This window comes from Aphelocoma coerulescens, chromosome 2, assembly GCF_041296385.1.
Source record: "Aphelocoma coerulescens isolate FSJ_1873_10779 chromosome 2, UR_Acoe_1.0, whole genome shotgun sequence".
In the NCBI taxonomy this organism is placed as follows: Eukaryota; Metazoa; Chordata; class Aves; order Passeriformes; family Corvidae; genus Aphelocoma; species Aphelocoma coerulescens.
Genome location: NC_091015.1, coordinates 59,677,717 through 59,700,555, shown reverse-complemented (window position 1 = coordinate 59,700,555; position 22,839 = coordinate 59,677,717). Strand labels below are relative to the sequence as shown.

At 37.2% G+C, this 22,839-nt stretch overlaps 1 protein-coding gene across 1 annotated transcript in view; it reads left to right on the top strand.

The window, feature by feature from the left end:
- CNTNAP2 (contactin associated protein 2) overlaps positions 1–22,839 on the top strand; it is a 1,047,354-nt gene that overhangs the window by 316,924 nt on the left and 707,591 nt on the right. The window contains exon 2 of the mRNA XM_069007741.1: positions 8,336–8,446. Within this exon, the coding sequence (XP_068863842.1) occupies positions 8,336–8,446 (111 nt within the window). The remainder of the gene's footprint in view (positions 1–8,335; positions 8,447–22,839) is intronic.

The window sequence follows — 22,839 nt, the reverse complement described above, 5'->3', positions numbered from 1 at the left end:
TAATAACTGAAGAGGCATCTGCGGATTGGATATGCAAAAATATGGAAATATTGATGAGTTTTACTTTGCACAGAGTTGATAGTCTACTACTGCTTATGCACTAAGGACAGTTTAATGAAAGCCCAAGCATACAGGCAGACTGACTGACTTTCAATTATTCCAGGTGCCATTGACCTGAGTAGTTGAGACTTTTTTAAATGAGCAAAAAACATGACAGGTTTCTCATACAGCTCTAAGTTTTACAGGGTGCGAAACAGTTTACAAATGTGTTCATAAAAGACACAGTAGCAAGGGTGGGAATATCTGATGAATTCTCAATGGACTGTAGACTGTAAAGTAGACCAAATGCAATCCAGATGTGCTGTTGTTTTAGAGTGATGTAAAAACGTCTGCTGCCCATTCTCTTCCAACAAAAAAAAACCCAAAATCCAACCACAACCTTCAGCCAACAACAGCTGCCTAAGTAGTCTTACCGTCCGTATAGCGTAGATACTATAAAAAGAACCTTTTAAATAATTTGAAATTGAATTCTACTAAACAATTAGATATATATTTAATTTTTATGTCCCTTGTTCTTTCCAAATATAAAATACTAAATTGAATATGCATTTTGATGTATGCAGAATTTAAATTGATGACACTTTTTTGAAAAATGGAATTAGGCAAATTCTTGATACCGTTTTCTATTTTTCCTTTATGAAACATTGAAATTTTGATAAACTTGAATTTCAGGAGGCTGCTTTGTATACATTTATACTTAAAACTATTCCAAACTGAATAATTTAATTAAGAAATAAAACCTAATCTCTCTGGGTAAATTTTAGATCACAGTAATTAATGATGTTAGCTTTAACCCTTTTCTCATTTTCAGTGGTTAAAGACAGAAGTGTGAAGAGTACCGTGGATTATGTTGTGTGCCCCTTGATTAAAGCAATGAATCCAGAAATGTCTCATAGTAGTCATATAGTACATTGCACATTGATACAATTCTTATGTTATTTTCATTTCCAATGTTTCTCAGGGATGTCTAAAAAAGTTTGTTAAAATCAAGAAAGTTTTCTTACTTATTAATAGCCTGGGCCTTGTGATGGAATAGAACACTAATTTGTAGGAATCAAAATGTGTAGTCATGTAGTAATAATAAGGTTGTCATGACTTTCAGATTAATAAGTCATTGGTTACTCTAAAAACTGGTCAAGAGGTAAAAGAAATGAAGTTTCAGGTAAAAAGATAATTTGTAAATTCTTGTAAAGTACAGTCTGGTTTTGGGCATCCAAATGTGCTTTTAGAAATGGCCCTGGTGATGCACCCAGTATTGCCCAAAGATGAACTCCTGATTCAGAACCAGAACAAAGAAACAGATCTCACTGCCTGTCCACTGCTCTGCTCAGAGTAACTGCCATAAAAAAAAACATTACCTGGGACTTGATCCTTTTCTTAAAACGCTCTAAAGAAAAGCTTGATATAAACTTCAAAGCAAGTAACCTTGATACTTAAGGGTTGTGTGAAGACCACCGAATTAATGTAATTTATGGCTTCACCTTGTAGGGGGAAAAATAGCTGCTACATTTTCTTCCTTTCCAGCAGCAGTTAACCTTTTTGAGCAACAATGTATTATCTCTATTGGTGGCATGCAACTTGAAGTGCAATATGAAACATCCCAGGCGATCAATATGAGCTGCTCTAATCTTTTAGATTACAGCTGAGCTCTAGCAGTGCTTACAGAAAAGCTTCAGTGACACTTAGACTCATTTGCTCATGAAGCTGAATGTGAATTTGGCTCTCTAACAGTCCATCAAGAGTGTTCTGTGAAATGCCAGTCATGTGGAGAAACTGCCAACTTCTGCAATATGGAAAATAGGTGGGACAGAAGAGGGTGAAAAATTAAGCTTCTACTCTACCAGTCATCATTCCTGTTTAGTATCTAGATAAAGAGGTCCAAGATACTTGGGGAGGAGTAAAGTTAGCTTGTTATCCTAAGAAAGAGAAAAAGAAAGTAGCAGTCTATAGTGGGTTTTCTTTAAACTGTCCTCCAAGTCAAGAAAAGCGCAGTAAAACATGCAAAAGGCTTTTGGGTTTGTTTGAACCACTCCAAATGTATCAAAGGCTGGTACATTTGGCAAATACACCTAACAGGCAAGTATTTTCTTTCCCCATAAGAGAAGGTGGTCTTTGATAAAATCTTCACTGATTTCTTACTGACTTAAGTACTTGGGAGCATGAGGTATACCCTACCTGGCTTTTTTCAGCCATTACCTGTGTTTCTGTCCCACACGATCTGAAGTTTGTATGGAGGTATATCATACTGGACAGCAGGGTTGTGACACAGGGCCAAGGTTGAAATTAAGCTTGTGACAGCCTGTTTTCAATAACACCTGCTTCTAAGTTTGATTTTTAAAGGGGTTGCCATTGATGACAATCTGCTTTGAAGTATCTCCTGATTTTTGGCTTGCATCACTTTGAAAGTTCATTTGAAACAGTGCATAAAATATTCTAGCAGCTTGTGCTTATTTGTTCCTGCTCTTTGGGGAGACACAGGCTTGTGAATTAAGCTTGGTATATTCTAGCATTCATTTTGGATTACAAAACCTGCCTGTGCTATATAGAAAGTGTGGCCGTCTCAGCATAATAATACACTGCAATCCAAACCAGCCCCATTAATATTCCTATTGGTTGTCATTGGAGAGATGCCAGTTCCCATATGTACTTACCCACGTTTCAGAGTGCCCTTGCAACCTCATGACTGCTTTTCAGAAGTGCCTGGTGGCTTATTCTTCCTCCTCAGCACACTACAGTGAAATTACGTATTCAAATTGGAGGAGAAAAATGTGTTTAGGATAAACTTGCATTTTGCACACAGTACAAATTAAACCCAGATGATATGATTCTCTCCCTTGCTCCCTAACATTTATATTGGAATTCATATTTAAAGCAGGAGCCTTTTGCGTTACAAGTAAAGATTGAAATTGCGTATAACTTTTTTTCTCCTAGACTTGACAGGCATTCTTGTATAATTAATGAGTAGGAGATACTGTTAATAGTTCAGATTTTGTGGTTTGTATTGTAAATGTTCTGTTTGTCTAGTGTAAAAGAGAACTGATTAGGACTTTTAGTTAGAGAGTCAGGGCTTTGGATAAATATCCATATTTTTTCAATGCTGCTACAAACTGAGTCATATTTTTCATATTCTGCTAGCAATTTATAATGATGAATTCAGAATACAATATTGACATTGCAGTCATTTGCCTTTTTCAATATAAGTTGTCCAACTTTTGAGTTCTTCACTTCTGAAATAACATATGGAGCCTTTTTTAGTAAAGTTTTTATTGGTGACATGTTTGTGTCTTAGATCTATCCTTCAGCAAAACTGTTATTCTAGATTATAATTTGATAGGAAATCTTGATTGAAATTTTTAAAGCAGGAGAGGTGAATTTGTGGATTTGGGGTTTGGTATTTATTTAAAAGTATGTTCCTCAGTGCACACTGGACTATATGATGTAAAAGCTTTTCTTACTCAAAAGCATACTTAGCAAGTCACCATCACTTATTTCTGATGAGTTCCAGTTATCAGTATCCAAATATTTTTCATTTTAAGAACCACTGTACACATCATAGCTCTCTTTTTGCTTTGCTGACAAAATCTTTGCAAGAGCTGCTGGGAGATCTTTTGATGCAGCTCCAAATTATTAATAAAAACTACCTGTGACTATAAATGTATACTGTTCCCATTTCTTAACATTTTTAGATAGTTTGTATGCATTCTAACCTACTGCTAGATACAAATGTCAAGAAGACACAGATGAACTGCAGATTGTTTTTTTCATCTACTGAGACTACTTTGATAAGATATGTCAGCAACTTTACAGGTGACCTGTTTATCGATCAGGAAGCATTTGAACAGACTTCTGTGAAGTGAAGCATCAAGGTATTTTATTCTGCTTTGCCCATCAAAAATCACTGAAGTCACTGGTATACTGAGGATAAGCTTTAATAACCTATGGGGTTGATAAGAGAGTTTGTGTGTATATGGTCTGTTTTGTGTTACAATCAACAGCTGTTCCTTCAAATACTATAGTCCTTATTCCCCAAATAGTTCATAGACTACTAAGTGGGAATTAAAGCAATTGGAGGCGAAATAGGAGACAGGCTTTTTTGGTTTATCCAGTGTGATGGGTAGGATATAAAAATAAACTATAAATAGACTGTAAAACAGGAAAAAAAGGGTAGATATTCTTTCTTGGTTTTGTTGCGTGTGAACAGCAGGAATATGAGAGGTTGCTGTTGACAGGACAAGAGATCCATCTCGTCTGCTCTTTGGTTTCCAATAGCCAGGTGCCTGAGAAAACATGTAAGAACAGAGCAAGAACACAGCACACTTCTGTTTCAATGATCTTTAGGTCTTGAGGAATTTGAAGACTGGGGATTGCATATGTTTTGCATTTGTATTTAATGACATTATGAGACCTTCCTTCCATTGATTTAGTTATTTGAATCTTAAGGAGACTTGTTTTTGATGGTCATATACTGTTATTTCCCTCTGAATAAGGAAGCCAGAGCAGCAAATGTCATCATACCTATGACAAAGTTATAAATTCTCTTGATCTAAACAGAATAGAGTGGACTGGAAGTGTCTTTTTGCTTCAAAAAGTTAACATTTAAATGGACCTAAGCTGCCTTGGATGTTAATGTATCACTGAGATAAATGGTATGGAGGAGAGTTTATTCCTTTGCTGCTGCGATGCTGGCAGGAGAGTGTGCTCTGTAATTGATTAACAGGGCACAGTGCATTGACTTATATGGGGAAGGCTATTATATCTCAGTAACAGGAAGGTATATATGATTCTGGTTACAGTAAGTAAAAAATTGGATTCTGCAGGAAATAACTAAAACTGCTGGAAGAACAAAAGGTTCCCAAGGATTTTTTTTTTTTTCCTCTTAAATCTGTGGTATAAGAGTATTTCATATTCTGATGGAAGTTTAAATAGTGCAATATATTTAGTGGAACTTTCATATAGGGCTAGAAATATTAGCTTATGTAAGCAGTCTTTTAACTTTTGTTCTGTTGGACCTAAAGTCATGAGTTATTGATGAGATGTAATATCTTTTTTAAGTCTATTAATCTGAAATATAGTCCTTCCCTATAATTCATACACATTTATGGTGAGTTTCCTATATTTTGAAGCCTAAATGAGCAGGCAGATTGGGAAGTTTGTTTTTTTTAAAACAATGAGAAAGTGAGGTTTCTTCCTTTCCTGTTAGTTGGTACATCAGACATAGGACAGGATTACAGTTCTAAACAAAAATGAAGGCAAATTGTATCAGCTCTGGGTTTTTTCTTAGCCCCCACCACCGTATTGGTGATTCCAACCAAATTAAGAATTAAGTACTTCAGAAGCACATGTACAGTAAATGAAGCATATTCATGACTATCCGTAAAAATTGTGACCACAATGGTAAATAGAGGGATGCTTCCTGTGGGATTTTTTTTTTTTTAACTAAGTGAAGCTTCTCTGTCTTGTTTTTTTGAATCCAAGAGTATGGGTTAGTGAAACAGAGCTAAGGCAGACCATTAATGGTTTAGAAACTAGTATTCATTCCAAATTAATTTTCCATATTTCCTTCTGTGCATCTTCAATAGTAGCACAAATATAACAGCTGTCAAATTAAAAGGAGATTTCTCAATAGCTACTGGAAGCAGTAAAACAACAGAAGTTCTGATGAACTTCTATTGCTGGGAGAGGTTTTTTTCATCTGTCATGTTTCTAAGCTCAATATCAAAATTCTACATTTATTTCTATTGCTGGGAGAGGTTTTTTTCATCTGTCATGTTTCTAAGCTCAATATCAAAATTCTACATTTATTTCTATTGCAGAAATGAAGAGTTTCTCACATTTTTAAAATAATTTTTTAAAATTTTATTTATGTTTTAAGATCTTTTATTTAACAGGTTTTTCTAGACTATAGTAAGCAGTAGCCTCCCATTATATTTAGAAATAAATCAAATTGCATAAATAGAACACATTTTTTGTAACTAAGTTTTTATATTGCTAATATTTTTCCAGGAAGATGCAGGTTTTTCCTCCCACCCCAGTTTGAAGCTATGAGTGGCAGAAAATTGTATAAACCTAACAATTTACTTTACAAAATATATTAAAAAACCCTCAGAAAACAGAACAAAGGCACATGTTCAATCTTAGCTTTCATTACTGATGAGAATATATGTTTTTCCTTAACACTAAATATTATGTAATATAAGCATAGAAAAATACTATAAAGAGATTTTGGTTTGTATTTTCAAAAACTTCTGATTATCTGTTGTTCTGCTTTTAAATGTTTCATTCCATTTATTACCTAGACAACAGGATTAATGACAAATGCCTTCAAGTCTCTATAGCTAGGCAACACTAATAAAGAAGCGGCAGCACAAGCAGTTTCCAAGTTGCAAAGTTATTATGATCTATAGAAAATATACTGATAGATAAAAAAATAGTTGAGAAAAGCTTTGTCAAGTCGTTCTGTGTTTATATGCTTGTGGCACTTAGGACAAAAATTGGCAATTGTGGCAGTCTGCTGCTACCTTCTATTGTTAGCTTTAACCTTGTACAACTTTGGCTGAAATAAAAGCAATCTGGCACCCAGGATCTGCAGCCACAGACCTTTCCTCTGTGCCACATCCCTGCTCCCAGGCAGAGGTGTGTGCAGCCCTGGTGTGCTGCTGGAGAGGTGTGATGGGAGGCGTACCCGACTGTGGGCTTCTGACCAAACACGCTGCAGCCAAAGCAGAGGGAGGAGGAAATCGATCTTTCTGGTTTGTGGTATAAACAATGTTTCAAACCGTTTATCTTCCCTTGTCAAAATTCCATCATTAAATACTGTGGTAGCGAATTTAAAAGTTATTGGAATTGTCCCTTAATTCAGTCCAAAGCAGCTGCCCTTTACTCTTGCTTGTGCTTTTGTGGATTTTGTTTTTCCCTTAATGTTTGTTAACTCAGAGATTTGTAAAGGACACTTATTTTCTTTGTTAAATGTCAAAATATTGATTCCGGAATGAATGTTCTTCTGTATTTCTGTGTTTCAGTTTCTGTTTCTGTGAAAGTAACTTTATTTTTCATTACATGAGACTGCACAGTTTAGGAGAATTGCGTGATATAACACTTGATTCACTCACAATCCTTTTTTTCCCCCCTTAAAGTTCTTCTTTAGAAGGTAGGATTAATTTGGTCTCCATGTGTGATCCAGTGTGACCAAATTACTGGTTTTTAATTGTACCAGAACTAGGTGTTGTCACCGAGCATTGAATATGCTGCTTATGCGTATTTAGACCTATTGAGGACCACCTATGGCGACCTAATGCTTTCTAAATACATAAATTGAGGGTGTTTCCACTTACAGCAGAGACTGTGCTGCAGTGCATGTGTTTAAAAAGATTAGTTAGGCTTACTGGTGTAGGCTAAGGCTTTTTTTAGTTTCACCTGTGATGTAAATGAGTAATTTAAGCTACATATTTCTCCCATCTGTTGAAATACCTACAATACTCAACAAAAGGCAGTACATTAATTAAGTATTTGAAAAATCCTAAGCCATTTCTGTTAATTCTGATTTATATCATACAAAAGAAGGAGATTTGTACGGTTTTTTCTTCATTAGGAAGGCTAAGATACTGATTTGGGGTTTTTTCCATTTTAGATGCTAATACCAAGTTAATCTTCTTTATAACTGGGTAAAATGGAAGTGGAGTACTCAGATGATTTATAGAGATTAGTTAGTATAGATTTTTCAGTGAATCTGTTGTATCTGATAATTCATAGGCATTCATTAATGTTCCCTAATTTATTTTCTTTTTTTTTTTAATATCGGATTTATCAGCACTTCTATTACAGAACGGAAAATTTGTATCTTATCTGCTTCTTAGAAAGCTTTCATGATAATACTTTTCTTTAGCACCAGATTTTCATGTCACCAGAAACATTCCAAATATATCAGGGCAGGTTTTTTGTTCAACCACTGTATCCCTAAGAAAGGTGACAGTTCATGATTAGATATTACCATTACCTTATTTTGTCAATGGTTGAGTCTTTATTTTCTCATGTCAGTGTGTGTATCTATGTTTTTTTGTGGGTTTTCTTGTGTTTTTTGAGGTGATTTTTTTGTTTGTTTTGTTGGTTTGTGTTTGTAGGCTTTTTTTGTTGAAGAGCTGATGTAGCTACATGAATTCCACATGTACAAAAGTAACAAGGATGTGTTATCACCCAGAGGGAAAATAAAATGCACACTGTCACTTAATACATATAAATAATTAAGAGCATAAAGTGAATCTGTTTTCTTGTGTTTCAGAAAAGTGTGATGAACCTCTGGTCTCAGCGTTACCCCATTCCTCCTTCAGCAGTTCATCATTCATGACAAGCAGCTACGTGCCAGGGTATGCCAAGTTAAACAAGCGAGGAGGTAAGGGACATTCTCAACCTTAGCATTCAGATATTTCAAAAAATGATGGATGGTATTTTTAATGTGAAAATGTGTTTTATGTGGAATACTATTGCTTATGCTTGTTTGAACAGACAGTTTTTATTAACTGAGTGAATTTCTCTTTCATTGTATGGGACAGTAATTGCACTGCAGGGAGAAGGGCACTACATGTAACCTCTAGCATGTAGCAGTGAGGGCCACATGCCTGATGTCGATGGAGTCATACAGTACAGCTGCATAATTTGCTTCACATAAAAGGGCATACCTGTCTTCGTTGGGTAAATGAGCATTTGCAAGGTCATAGTTGGAGCAAAACTAAACAGCTTTGATGTGTTTTTTTGATGTAACTTGTTCCCACCTCAGCAATGACTGCTGTCATTCAGGGTTTTTTTCTATCACCACAGGGACTTTGGCTTTTGCATATATATCTGTAATACAATGAGTATCTGTAATACTTCTTTGTTCAGAAGTAACAAAGCTGCCTCAGACTTAGTGGTTGGAAGAACAGGTGCATAACTTTGATGGCCTACTTGGTATAATGATATTGAGGCACCGTCCCCTGTCCACAAACAGGGCGACTAGTGCTGGTAGCACTGCCAGCTCTGCCAGTTGTCTGGAGATCATCACACAGGAAGGGATGAGCTGGGTCTGATGTCAAACCAGGAAACATAATCTGTAAGTGGGGAAGAGTATGGGGTGGGTCCAGGCATGGATACTCCTATGATGTGGCTCAGGTAGTATCTGGAAGCTGAAATGGGACCCCCAGACTCCTGGAGAGGGTGAGTGGGTTCTCCACTGGGTAACGCAATTATGGCCTGTTGGTATTCTCTCTCTCAGAGCCCTGACATGGATCTTGGTTTATTGTTCTGCCACTTTTCTATATATTTGTGGTTTACAGGTGTAGAATTCTTGTTCTTTGATCTCTTTATTTTCTTCTTTTTTTTTTTCCTTTGTTCTCTAAAATCAACTTTAGCCAGGCCCCAGAGTTACTTTCTTTTAATGACTAGTAATTGCCCTAGCGAGTTACTTATTGCCCTGCTTCCTCTGATGCCAACCTGTGCTGGTACTTTCAATACCTCTGCTATCATCCCATGATTGAAGTCCTCTACCCTACAATTTTATACAGTAACAGTTTATTCCCTGCAGAATAGCTAGGATAGGTACTGAAATATATCAGATTTTTTACACTGGTAGTCAGTAGCTCATGCAATCACACAGCTAAGTTAAATGTAAAACAAATTAGGTTATGTTACTGGTTGTTAAAGAATTGCTGTTGCAACTATGCAAGCTGAACAGAAGCCAAAGACTAGCTTAGAGAAAATATCACTGGTGAGCTCTAGTGCTACTGGCCTGCAGATCTGATGCAGAGCCTGTGGCCAGACAGGAACATTGGCAATTTCTTTGGGTTTAGGCCTGCAGTCTAGTAGATAATATGGTTTGGTGCTTCTGAATGAGTATAGATGCTGTTTTATGCTGGTTGCAGGCTTTTATTTCTTTGCTCCGTGTATTTTGTTACATGCCTTTTGCACTTCTCATACTTTCTGTTGCAGTGTGTTTGAACAAGTGTTTTGATAGGCTGTCAGGTCACTTCAGTTGTGTCTTTAAATGTTCATTGTCCAGATGAAAGGAGTGTTGCTTCAATTCTAAAACAAGGCTCATCATTTAGGTTAAATTCTGTTGTATGACTATAGTTATGTCCGTTTCCATTCTATTCCATGTTCTAAGTTTAAAAAAAAGTCGCTAGAACCACTTTAATAAAATACAACTTAGCATCAGCTTGTCTGAGAGGATCTTCCTTTGTTTTAGATGAGTATTTCTCCTTTTAGTTTACTAGACTACTTATTCTGTTCTAAGTGAAAGGCAGATTGACAGTTGGAATTTAATTTTTTCTGTTAATTAGATTTACCCTTCCCTTTCTTGCCCTTATAATCACTACAATGCAGTTTCTTTTAATGACGTTTCTTTACCATTATGGATCAGTGTTGTCATTAATCAAACACTGGCTTTATTCCCTCATTTGAAATTTAGTTTCATCTCTTTGTTTAAATACCAACTTTGTTAGGTTGTTGCCACCATCTCTTAATACCTATGAAGCACAGCAGAAATACTTTTCAAAACTGAAGCATCTCTATGTACATGAACAAATATCATTTCCCTAATCCTAGTGGCAGTAAAAGCACTGCAGAATTCAGGAGTGTGTTTAACACAGGAACTTGTCTGTCTGTGTTTATGCTCCTGCTTCTGCAAGTGATGGAAAATAGCTCAGTTTTAATGCTGAGCTATTTTACAACTTCATGGAATTACAGATATTGCTAATCAAACCAGTAATAAGTGAATCCAATTTTTTTCTCTCCAAGGAGTCATTATCAGCTAATAGATTCTCAAATCAAATGTGCTATTTAAACCACACTGTGCTCAAGTCATTAAATGGAAAGAACTCCCCCTCCTCTAGCCCCAGACCCTTTAAATTAAAGAAGTACACATTTGAAAGTTCTACTCTCCAACCCAATTATTTTTCTTTCCTGTTTTCATGGCACTTCACTGTAGACTGGCAAAACACTTTATCTGAATAGATAGTATACTTTATTCCATTGATTAAGACACTGATTCACTGAACAGCCACATCACGTTATTAAGAAGGTTGGAGTCTTCACTATAGTTCCTCTGGTTCACTTTCCTGCAATAAATGTTGCAACTGGAAGGAGGCACACAAAAAAAATCTAATATTTTCATCAGTTTTTAGGAGACTTCAAAAGCAGAAACATCCATGAATTTACTTCTAATATTTGATAACATTTCATTTACAAATCCTATAACTAGTGATTTAGGCAAATAGAATTAAAACTTTGTGGAATTATATTGATTTGGAAACCTCCAGGGTGTATACATGGGTGAGTTTCTGTGTCAGTTTGTGAAAATTTTTTGCATTTTCCACATCTGTCTATTCAGACCCCTGTAAGCCTTCAACAACTTATGGGTTAGTATGTATACTTATTTCAAAAGAAATGCAGATTTGATGGACAGAAATTTGATTAGAAATGTTAACCACTCCAAATCAATTTACTTGGTGGTTCTTCTGCATTTCCCCTTGTTCCTGTTCTGAACCTTATTTCTTGTTAGGGTAAGCAAAGATTAGTATACAGTGTTTTTTTTTTTTTTTTTTTGGGGGGGGGGCGAGGGGTGGAAAAGTTTATTTTTCATTGTAGGAAAAATTGCTGATTGTAGAAACAAATATTCATTGTTACCTACAGGTCTCTCTGTGCCTTGCAAATTCATACCAATACATATAAAATTTGAAACCACAATTTCCATGTCAGTGAGTAAGAGTCTCTGATTTATGTAATCATTACAACTGCAAATCTGTGTTTCCATTATCACAGAGAGCCAAAAGCCTTGGGAGGACAATGCAAATCTGCATTTTATACCAGCTCTCTCATTCATGGATCCCCAAAGACTGTCTCATGGGGTCCCCTCCTTCTTCTGCCTTCCTGGGCACTTTCAGTCATAGTAGCTGGGAAAAGCAACATAAATACTTTCATTTTATTATCATGGAAAGAAGTAGGGAACAAGAAGGCCCCAGAAAATGTAGACAAATTTTCTGCTTTGCTTTGCAAGCAACTATATTACTACTAGATATACTACTACTTATCAACAGATATAACTAGAGTTAATGCTGGACAAAGCAAGTGCTGCTATCCCCATCAGGCCTGCAAAGAAAAGGCATGAAGATACTTTGAAATTCAGCTGTGATAAAACTTCTATAGAGACAGAAGGATGCAATGAATTTCATAGTGAATGTAGGTTTGGCAAAAGTAGTGTGGTGGCTCCTGAATTATGTTAAAGGCTCATAAACTAAGACTTGGACTTAAAAATTTAAACAGTACTGAATTAGCAAGTGTTCAGACAAAGCTGTATGTAGCCAATTTCTATAAATGATCCTTTTGGTAGTAAGATAATATTTCATTTTAAACAATGGAGTCTTTGTGCTCTACTGTATTGTAGTGTTTAGCATTTTTTTCATTTTAAATTTATTTTTGTGATGTTTTGTGCTAGTATTACAAAGGTGCAGATTCTTTTTTAAATCTCTGTAACTTGTATGAGGGGAAAAAGCACCAGAGAAGAGGAGAAACGCTCATGGCTTTTTTTCTTTGTGTCTGTTACTACCATTTTTATCTATGTTTATGCAAACATGGTGAAATCTTTCAATGCTATAAAATCCTAAAATTTTTTGCTTTGGATGAACTACTTAAGAAAAGTAATTTTGAGTTTTCTGCCAATTATCAGGTCAGATTCTCCTCCTGTGTAAACCAAACATTTCCAAGTATATGAAATGATTTAATGTAGTATTTGGAGGATATGGGAATGTGTTATCTTTGAAAAAAATTAATTTTGTTTTCCAAAATGACTGATACTGAAGTCAACCCCATTGGCACATAAATATATGCCATTAAGTATATATATGCCATATATATTAAGCATATATATGCCATGATAGATCAAATTTTAACTGGAATCTAGTTAGTAGATTAGCTAAAAAGATTAGTTCCTTCCATTTTTGTCATACCTATTCTGCAAAAGTCTGTATTGCTGCCACTGCTTACAAGCGGCATCAGAGAAAAGGAGAGCTTTAAATAAATTCATTCTACAGCTTTTTAAAATCTATCCTCAGTAGCTTTTTCATATGTGATGTCAAGGTGATAAGGTCTAACATCTTATGACCTGCCATCAGTGGGATCAATGGACTGCATCACACCCTGAGAAGGATTCTTAGCACACTTTTGATATAATGCATTATCAATCTTCCTTTTAATGGTTCCCAAGCTATTGGACCTTACACTTCTCACTAGTACAAGAATTAATGCTGCCCATCATGCACCTCATACCATTTTAATTTAGGGAAAAAATTCTACATTATTTCAACATAATGTAATGTTATATAATATAATTGGAAGCTGCTTGAAACTGAGTAGTCTCAGAACTTCAGAAGTAATCCCAGCAGACAGTGAAAGTATGAAGGTCATAATGAATTTTTGGATATGTGGAAATTATCTTTTCCACAGTGGAATAAAAAAAAAGGAAATTTGGTATCCAGGGGTTCTGTTTTAAGTCCAGTATTAGCAGGGAATCTGATGCTACCAATGAAATTGATAATGTAATATGAAAGGAAGTTTCTGTAGAGCAGTTGATGTTCAAAAAACAGTCCTTCTAGCACCACTGTGTAACTCGTATCCAGGCTTTCAGGTTACCTTTTAATCAGTGTGCTGACCTTGGCCTGTTATCATAATTATTAATGTGACTATAAAACAAGCATCAGAAATTTTAAGTGTTGGCATAGGTGTAATTGTGACCTTTTTTTTTTCTCAGTGGAGTTTTAAATTCTGCCTTCTGTGCGGAAGATGCAAAAATTTATCTATAATGGGATATGATTCTTTTATTCCCCAGATCATTTCCAGTTAGTCAATCAGATCTATGGCAACGGTTCTACTAAAAGAAAATATAAAAATGCTTGCTAGATCCTTGCCTTTGAAGAATCCTAAGGACAATTAGCTTAGGCTCTTTTTACCTTCACTTTTAACATCTCCAATACCACAATGAATGTCACTACATCTCCAATTGTTTATTACTATGAGAAGGATTTTATGTCGTTTTCCTTCTGGCAAAGTGAATGTGGAAGGGGCAGTAGAATCAGCCTGGATTGTGTGAGCAGTCTGGGCTTGTATCTTCACAGGGCTTGCCAGGAATTTAGTTTGGGTATGAACCTCAAGTAAGGAGGTGCTCCCTCTGAACTAACATTTGTCCAAATGGACAGTATGGAGCTAGCATGCAGTAGTTTGCACACTGTAGATCAGCACCTTAAATACTACCGTCTCCTTGGGTTAACAAGGACACCTTTGAGCTCACTAAGAATACCTGTACACAACATAATCATTACATTTTGATTAAAACCCTCTTAGGAAAAAAGTTATGGAGTTGCCAGTGGTTTCAAAGCTCACTATCCAGGTTATGGTATGTTGTCTTTAATAAGTAGGAAGGATCCTGAAAGTAATGGATGGAGTAGCATAAAAGAGTTAAAATCCTGGGTGAGTGGTACCATCCACTTAGCTTTTGTATGTCTATAAGAGAGCTCTTGCTGAGCTAAATCACTAAAACATGGTTGCGTTATAAAAAGTAAATAAACAGCAGTTCTCTTTCTGTAAATATGTGCTTTAGATAACTACACGTCCTACAGCCCACTACAGTAGGTTTGCTAAAACCATCTCATGAACAGTGTAGATCAAACTAGGTTGTCAGAAGTCAGGACAAATTTAGAGTCCTTATTTATTAAATAATTACTTATCCATTTGAAAATATAAGAAATTACTTATGGTTGAAAAAGAAATGGCCTCTACTGGTTCATTTATTTATGTACCCCAGAAATGTGTTTGTGTGTGACATAGTATTATTCGTGTTGCACACAGTGTAAACAGTACTGCTGGAATGCTTTAGAGAGAGTACAAGCAACTGATGTTTTGTTTAGGGGAGTTCTCTGTGTTGTTTGAGGATTTTTTGGGTTTGTTTTTGTTTGGGTTTTAAAAATTTTTTAATAATATGAAGAAATGGCTCTTTAGGAGGTCCTTTACCTGTGATAGTAAATGAAAACACTTTCATTTTATTAATAACGTGTCCTTGTGGTATTACTCATAATAAAATTTTTGTTTCATGCTAACTTCAATCTCTGGGTTTGTTTTGGTTTTGTTTCTTGTTTTTGTTTTTCTTTTAAAATCCATAAAGAATTTGGGTTCAGCTCTTTGTTTGCATCAAAGAGTTTTCTCTGTCTTTATCTGCCTCACATCCTACCATATAATCAAGTTTTCTTATTCTTCACCTTCAAAATAAGTAGTTACGCACCCTACTTTGATTTGTAATGTAACCCACAACCCACTTCAGCTCCATAAACATTTGTATCTCCCTTTAGAAGGCAACTGTGAATCTCAGTTGGTTGACCTTAGAAGTTGTTTTCTGTGCTTTAATGATCTGGCCCTAATGAAATATTTTTTCATAAATATTTATTATTTATAGACGGAGTTCTTAAAAAGACAGATGAAAATGTTTGCACTAGTTCATTCCTCTGAAAAAACATTCAAACATTCATTACAAGAGGATAGTGAATTTTGTGGAGGTGTGGGAAAAAGAAGCATCAAAAAAATGAAAGAAAAGTGCCAAGACAGACTCATGCATTGAAAAAGTAACTTTAGAAAGGAAAGACATTACCCTTTTCATTCAAAACACAATCCAAGAAATAAAGTCTGTAGAGAGTGAAGCTCGAGTAATTGCATTAAAAAAAGCATCATTAGCTTATGTTAATTTACCATAGCCTGATGAATACAGAAAGCATGACCATTTTTTCCAGTTCATAACTAATTTGTTAATTAAAGTGTTCAGAATACCTAATTGGCCTATTTTGTACATGGAGATGGAGAGGAGGAAAAAAAAAAAAACTTAGTAATTTTTTTCTTACAATCATTTGCAGAGGCAGCAGTTCCAAGCCCAGCCAGGGACATAAGGCAAAGAGGCAGCTTTCTCGGGCAACAGGGACAGGCACAGCAGATCACCCAGGCTTTACCGAGCAGCTGGCTTTTTTCAGACAAAACTCAGCTTAGTTCATTAATTGTTCCTGATTACAGGCAGCTGGGCTTGGCAGGAAGGTGGTTGTGCTGGTGGCAGAGAGGAGGCAGCCTCACAGAGAGCCACACTGGATCCGTATAACACAGATATACTTTTCCCATATCCTTAGGGTACCAGTGCAGCTCTGGCTGTTTATCCCCAGAGTAGCCAAATTCTGTGCTTTCAACTACTTTGAGACACCAGAGTTTGATTTGACAGTTTCTCAAACAGCTTTGGGACATTAACTTGTAAATAGTTAAGAAATCTCTTTCGGTGTTCTTACTGGCTTCATCTTGAAAATGCAGACCTGATTAGCTCACTGGCTCTGCTCAGAATACTGCCATGGTTTAAGCCTAGCTGGAAATTAAACCTGGAAAAAAGGTTTTCGGGAGACCTTATAGCAACCTTCCAGTACATGAAGGGAGCCTACAAGAAAGGCATTTTTACAAGAGCATGTAATGACAGAACAAATGGGAAATGTCTCTAAACTGAAAGTATGTTTATATTGCATATTAAGGAAAAATTCTTCACAGTGAAGGTGGTGAGGAAGTGGAACCAGTTGCCCAGAGAAGTAGAAAATGCTCCCTCCCTGGAAGTATGTAAGGCCAGGCTGGACGGAGCACTGAGCAGTGAAAGGTGGCCCTGCACATGACAGGAAGCTAGGGAACTCTATGATCTTTAAACCCTTCCAACCCAAACTATTCTATGATTCTATTTAAAAAACTGGGACACTATAATTAAATTGTAGACTTGATAAAAATGGCGAGATTTGTCTGAAAAATGCACGGTAATACAAGTTAGAGTTCAGCTAGGTGCCTCTTGAAATCAATGCCTCTAAAGCAACTTGTCTGCACCAGAGTAGACACACTGAACAAGCATGTTGGAAAACTTCATATTCCTCAGACACTGGGGCTACTTTGTTTGCATGGAACAGTGGGAACATGCAGGATTAAAAAAAATCCAAAAACTCAATACAGGAAAACTTGGCCAACCTCTTTTGACAGGTCTGGTATACTTAGGAGCAGCAGAGACTGAGAGTTTAGATATCCTAGACTTGGTTTTATCTACAGACACTTCAGACTTATATACAGGGCTGTGTAAGTACAGAGCTCTGGAATTAAGGCAGAGATGTGTAGTGAGTGCACAGAAGATGCACTGTCAGCTTTTCCCAAGGTCAGTGCCTCTTGCCAGATGCTATGAGTGTTTCACCCTCTCCTGCACACAAAGCACAGGTTTTCCTTACACAGATGGGTGTAGTGCAACTGATAGATTGTTGCTTTGAGCATTTGAGCCAAAGCATTGCCTTTCCCAAATAAGTCATAAACAAGCATAAATGCTGGTAGAAATGGGAGCTATTTGGCTACCATTAAAACCTCCCACTACAGTTATATGCTGAAAGAGAGAAGAGAAATAATGTGATAAAATGAAGCTATTCGTTGCAGATGGGAGAGTGCAGCTATTATTCATGTTTCAGCTTTCACAATGAGATTATTCACAAGAAAATCTGAGCTACACAGTAAGAGACAGAACATTAATACTTATTTTTCTGTATGTAAGTTACTACATAAGTCACAAAAAATATCTCTGGATCTGGAAGAGTCTGACTTAGCATCCAGTCTCATGTCATAGATGTGCTGTTGGTTTCTCTTTGTTTCCTCTCACTTAGATGAAACTAATTTTTAACTCTTTTTGTGTGTAGGACTCACTTTAACATTGATAAAAATGACCTTCATTTGAAGAAAATAAGTATGTCAACTTGTACTGAGAAAGATCATTTTCTTTAGAAAGCTTCAGCTTTACAGAGGCCTTGCACAGTGAAGTAAAGGTGGAAAGGGAAGGGATGAATGGCAGTTCAGAAGTGTTGTATAGATCTCCCTCAGAGCTTTTTAAGCAGGAGAAAATATTTGCTTTGAGTGAGAGAGAATAATTTTTCTTTATTAGGTTATGACTGTAGCTGAGATTTGAGACAGCTCCACTAGACCTCCTGTTTACAAACAAAGAAGGGATGGTGGGAGAGGTGGTGGTCAGAGGCCATCTGGGGTACAGTGACCGTGATACAATAGAGTTTTCAATATTTGGCGAAACAAGAAGGGGCATCAACAAAACTTCTACACTGGACTTCCAAAGGGCAGATTTTGGCTTATTCAAGAGACTGATTTGGAGAGTACCTTGGGAAACAGCCCTTGAAAACAAAGGGGTCCAGGAAGGATGGACATACTTCAAGAAAGAAATCTTGATGGTACAGGAGCAGACTGTCTCTATGTGCCAGAAGATGAGCCAACGGGGAAGATGACTGGCCTGGATGGGCAGTGAGTTTTGCAGAAACTCAGGGAAAAAAAGAGGGCCTTTCCCCTTTGGGAAAAGGGGCAGGCAACTCAGGAAATGTTTAAGGATGTTGTTAAGTCATGCAGAAAGAAAATTAGAGGAATGAAAGCTCAATTAGAACTTGACCACTTCTATAAAGGAAAATAAAAAATGTTTTTATAAATACGTTGATAGTAAAAGTAGAGGCAAGGAAAACCTCAATTCTTTATTGGACATGGGGGAAATATTTAAAGGGATAAAGAAAAGGCTGAGGTACATAATACCTTCTTTGCCTCAGTTTTCAACAATAAGAGACATTGTCCTCAGGGCAAATGGCCTGAGCCTGGAGAAGAGGAGGCTCAGGGGAAACCTTATCACTCTCTACAACTATCTGAAAGGAGGTTGTAGCCAGGTGGAGATCAGTCTCTTCTCCCAGGAAACCAGCGAGAGGATAACAGGGCACAATTTTAGGCTGGACGTTAGGAAGTACTTGTTCACAAAAAGGATAATTGGACATTGGGATGGGCTTCCCAAGGAGGTGCTGGAGTCACTGCCCCAGTGGTGTTTAAGACTGGATGTGGCACTCAGTGCCACGATCTAGTTGACAAGGTGGTGTTAGGTCACAGGTTGGACTTGATGGTCTCAAAGATCTTTTCCAGCCTAGCTGATTTTGTGATTAAAAGGTGACTATAACACTGCAGGGTGATAAACTGTTGATGTAATTAAGAAGCAACAGTTCATTTATGCTGACACAGATAGATGATATAGATATAGATAGATACAGATAAAATAAAGAAGTTATACTTTCTGTGTTGTTCTCTGCATGAAGATTTGTTGTGCTGGAGTTCAGCAAAGGACTAAACAATGTTCAGAAAAAATGTTAATAGCGATTTATCCCTTTCCTCCTCCTATCTGCATTGGTTTTGGTCTTCTGAAATGATCCATATTTTTGGCTCTGATATATAGTTCACGTAGGAAAAATATTGTTCTATATTGAACATCTTTGGGAGTTTGTCAGCCAGCTAAGAAACAAATGAATATCAACAATGACCAAATTTTTTTCAGAACCCTAAACTTTTCTGACTGCTTCTAGGACAGATTTTTATTTCTTTTAGGACAGACTTGTATTCTTTATGACAAAATTTGTTTGAATGGCCAATTTTCCAAGTCACTCAATGTTAGATAAATAGTCTCTACTGTGAATCATGAGGCTGTATAATGTGATAAGCAATGGGAAAAAAGAATTAAAAGCTAGCTTGCTTGAAATCTGCTTTTTGAAAAGTTGTGTTTTAGATGTCTTTGCTTTTCAGTATTGACTACCATCGAATTTAGCATTCCTGCTGGGCTTTTAGAAACTCAAATCCCAGTGAGCTAATTTTGCTTTGGTTAAGAAAGTTGTCAGAAATTATTTGATTTTTGTAAGGATCAAAGGGTCCTCTGGTATTTAAAAATAGGCACTTGATCATGTCTATAATTACATAATATTTATAGATCAAGAATAAGTTATCTTATAGGTATCCGTCTTCCTTGTTTTTGCTAGTACAGACTGGGTGATATGAAGATTACTCACTTTTGAGGGAATAGTCAGGTGACACTGAGTAATGTTGTAAAAGGTAAATAAACAGGATTAGTGCTTAGTGAAACAGGGCAGTGTGCTTTTGCTGAGATGGAAATCTTGAGTATTGCATAGTGCTGTACTGAGATGACTTTAGCTGACATTCTGCCAAATGTAGAACACATATAGAAACTAGATGTTTCTTTTAATAAGCCAAAATATTTAATATGTACAGCGGGAGATGGTACTTGAACTGCTTTGCTTTCTTCAGTATCAAGAAGTTGTCTCTTTTCTATGGTGGAGAATAAAATCTTAAACAAAAGCCAGTGCTGACTTTTTGATTTGCTGACTTTAGCAACTGGTCAGCAACATGCCCCAAAACACATTGTGAATACATAGAGGTGATTGTTTCTTGTACATGCCAGTTTCCAGGTGGGATTTTTTGGGGGGGGGGGGGGGCGAGAGAGGGGGAGGGTGTCAGAGACTGAAATATTATACTGTATGACTTAAACATTTTCTTGAAGGACTTTTAAAACTGTATTACAAAAGCTGCAGAGAAGACTACCGAACCCTGAATGGGGCCCTGACTGAGGCCTTACACCGCTCGATGATGAAGATAAGATAAAGCATCAACTCAGAGCTGGGGACATTCACAGAGCACAGGCTTAGTGCCTCCAAGGTGGAGACCACAGCCCCAGGGCTATCAGCTGCCAGGCTCGAACAGACCCCCTGCACCAAAGGGTGGAGGGAGGAGAGGCTTTGGGTGCGTGTTGGAAACGCCTCTGGTGAGAGGCGCAGTGACCGCCCATCCTCCACTGTGCAGAGGAGCCCAGCTGAGGGGCCCTCACCCAGGGGGAGAAGCTTATCCACAGCAGAAGGGGTGACATGGCCCATCACAGGGGCCCCCCAAAGGGGTCCCCAGACCCTGCACCAGAGATGAGGCAACAGACCCTCAGTGTTGCAAGGGACAGTGTGTCAAGTTAGCCCCTGCAAGAGGAGGCACGTGGGCGTTCCCACCTGGCCCACAGCGTACATTAATCCACGGGATTCTGCACTCTCTGGCGTGTGGTGTGGTGGCGTGTGGCAGCGTGGCCACGGTGGCGACAGGAGACCCTCACCACCAGCAGAGCAGATGGAGGGGAGCAACGAGACATTGTTGGAACCCTCGGATGGGTGATACGCTTCCACCTAACCCCTGTCACTGCCCCTGTTCCCCCACCCCCCATATACACTTTTTTCCATTTCTTTCTCTTTTTCTTTTCGCTTCCCTTCTCTTTCCCTCTTTTACTATTAAATAAAATACATCCATTTTTTGACATCAACATCTAACTTCATTTGGTTTTACTCTCGTTTCTGGGAATATTTTGAACCTTCTAAGTTCTTTCCAGTTTATGCAGAGACTTAGCTTGCTTTGCTTTTCTGGGTTTAAACTGGATCGTAACAGGGGGTATGTTCTTTCTTTTATAATTGTGATTGACTAGTATCTAAATTAGGCTAAAATGGTTCTCAGCTATCAAGAAGAAAAAGTTGAATGCTAAGTTTAAAAAATAACAGGTTTTGAGAAACCAGAGGAGCTATTTACTACAAGCCTAATTATTGTGAGCAACCTCCAAAAGTTGCTTTAATAAACTTCTAGTTTCTAGGCAAAACCAAATTCTGCATATTATGCACTGAATATATGATGTTAAGCACAGTGGTGATGATGCTTTAGCTTTTTCCTTCTCTTGAAACAGCAAATAATGTGGAATTCAGCTAAGGCAGCAACCAAGATACTGACCAGCAATGGCTGTTCGGTAAGCCATGTCCAAAGTCACGTGGAAAGGAGTCTTATAGCTGGGGATCAAAGCAGAGACAGCAGAGACACCAGAAACTGGGTAGCAGTTGGCAAAAAGTATTTTTAAACATTTCGGTTCTCAAGTTTCCACTAGACTTTAATTAAGGAACTGTATTGAGCCATTCAAGGGGAATATTTTTCCTGCAGTTGAAGCAGAGGCTGGATCACCTTGCTTTTAGATAGGTGGTAATGGGCACCCTTTGAGAAAGAGCTGCTAGTTTACCAGCTCACTAGGTGTGATATGACAATTCCTGTGCTCTTATCTTGTTCCTTTACAGCTAGTCCCTCCATGAGGCTGGAGTCACAATGACAGGGTTTGCTGGGAAATCTACAGCCTTATCCAATTTTATGGATGATTGCAACACTTTCAGCCTCTCAGACTCATCTACAAAGGCAAGGAACTTTAAAAGAACAGGGGAAGTTGATAGCAAATAAGAAAAAAGACAGGAGAGACCTCGAAATAAATTGATTTAACCTATTGGCACAAGTCCAGAGTTTATTGAAAAATAAGAGTTGGGATTATGAACTAAAAAGTACAAACAAATTCCTAAGTTAGCAGAGATCAGAAAACTACATAAAATAAGGCTTTGGTTTGCCAAGAGCATTGGGTGTTATCAGAATCATTAAGCCATATCATTTCTAGTCACCTGAAAAGAGCTATTCCCTTTTCTCTCCATCTTCTGTTCCCTGAAAAGAGAAGCTTTCTCATTTTAAGGCCTTTGTCAATGGTAGGCTTTTCTATTCCTTGTTAGGAAGGTTACCACATTTTTTAGCTGGTGCCTAACAGCAAAAATAGGTTGTCTCCATAGTCTAACATGCCTCATGAAATACAGCTGAAAGCTTAGCTATAAAGCTTACAATTATTTCAGAAACTTACCATATATTACATTACAAGCAAGTAAATTGAAGGCTGTAATCATGGCTTTTATCTTGCAAATTTGCCCTAAGAACTTTAAAGAGGTCTAAATATTATAGCTAAGGAGCAGGATGCTACTGATCAGAGTAATAAAAGGCACTGTGAGATTTCAGCTTTCT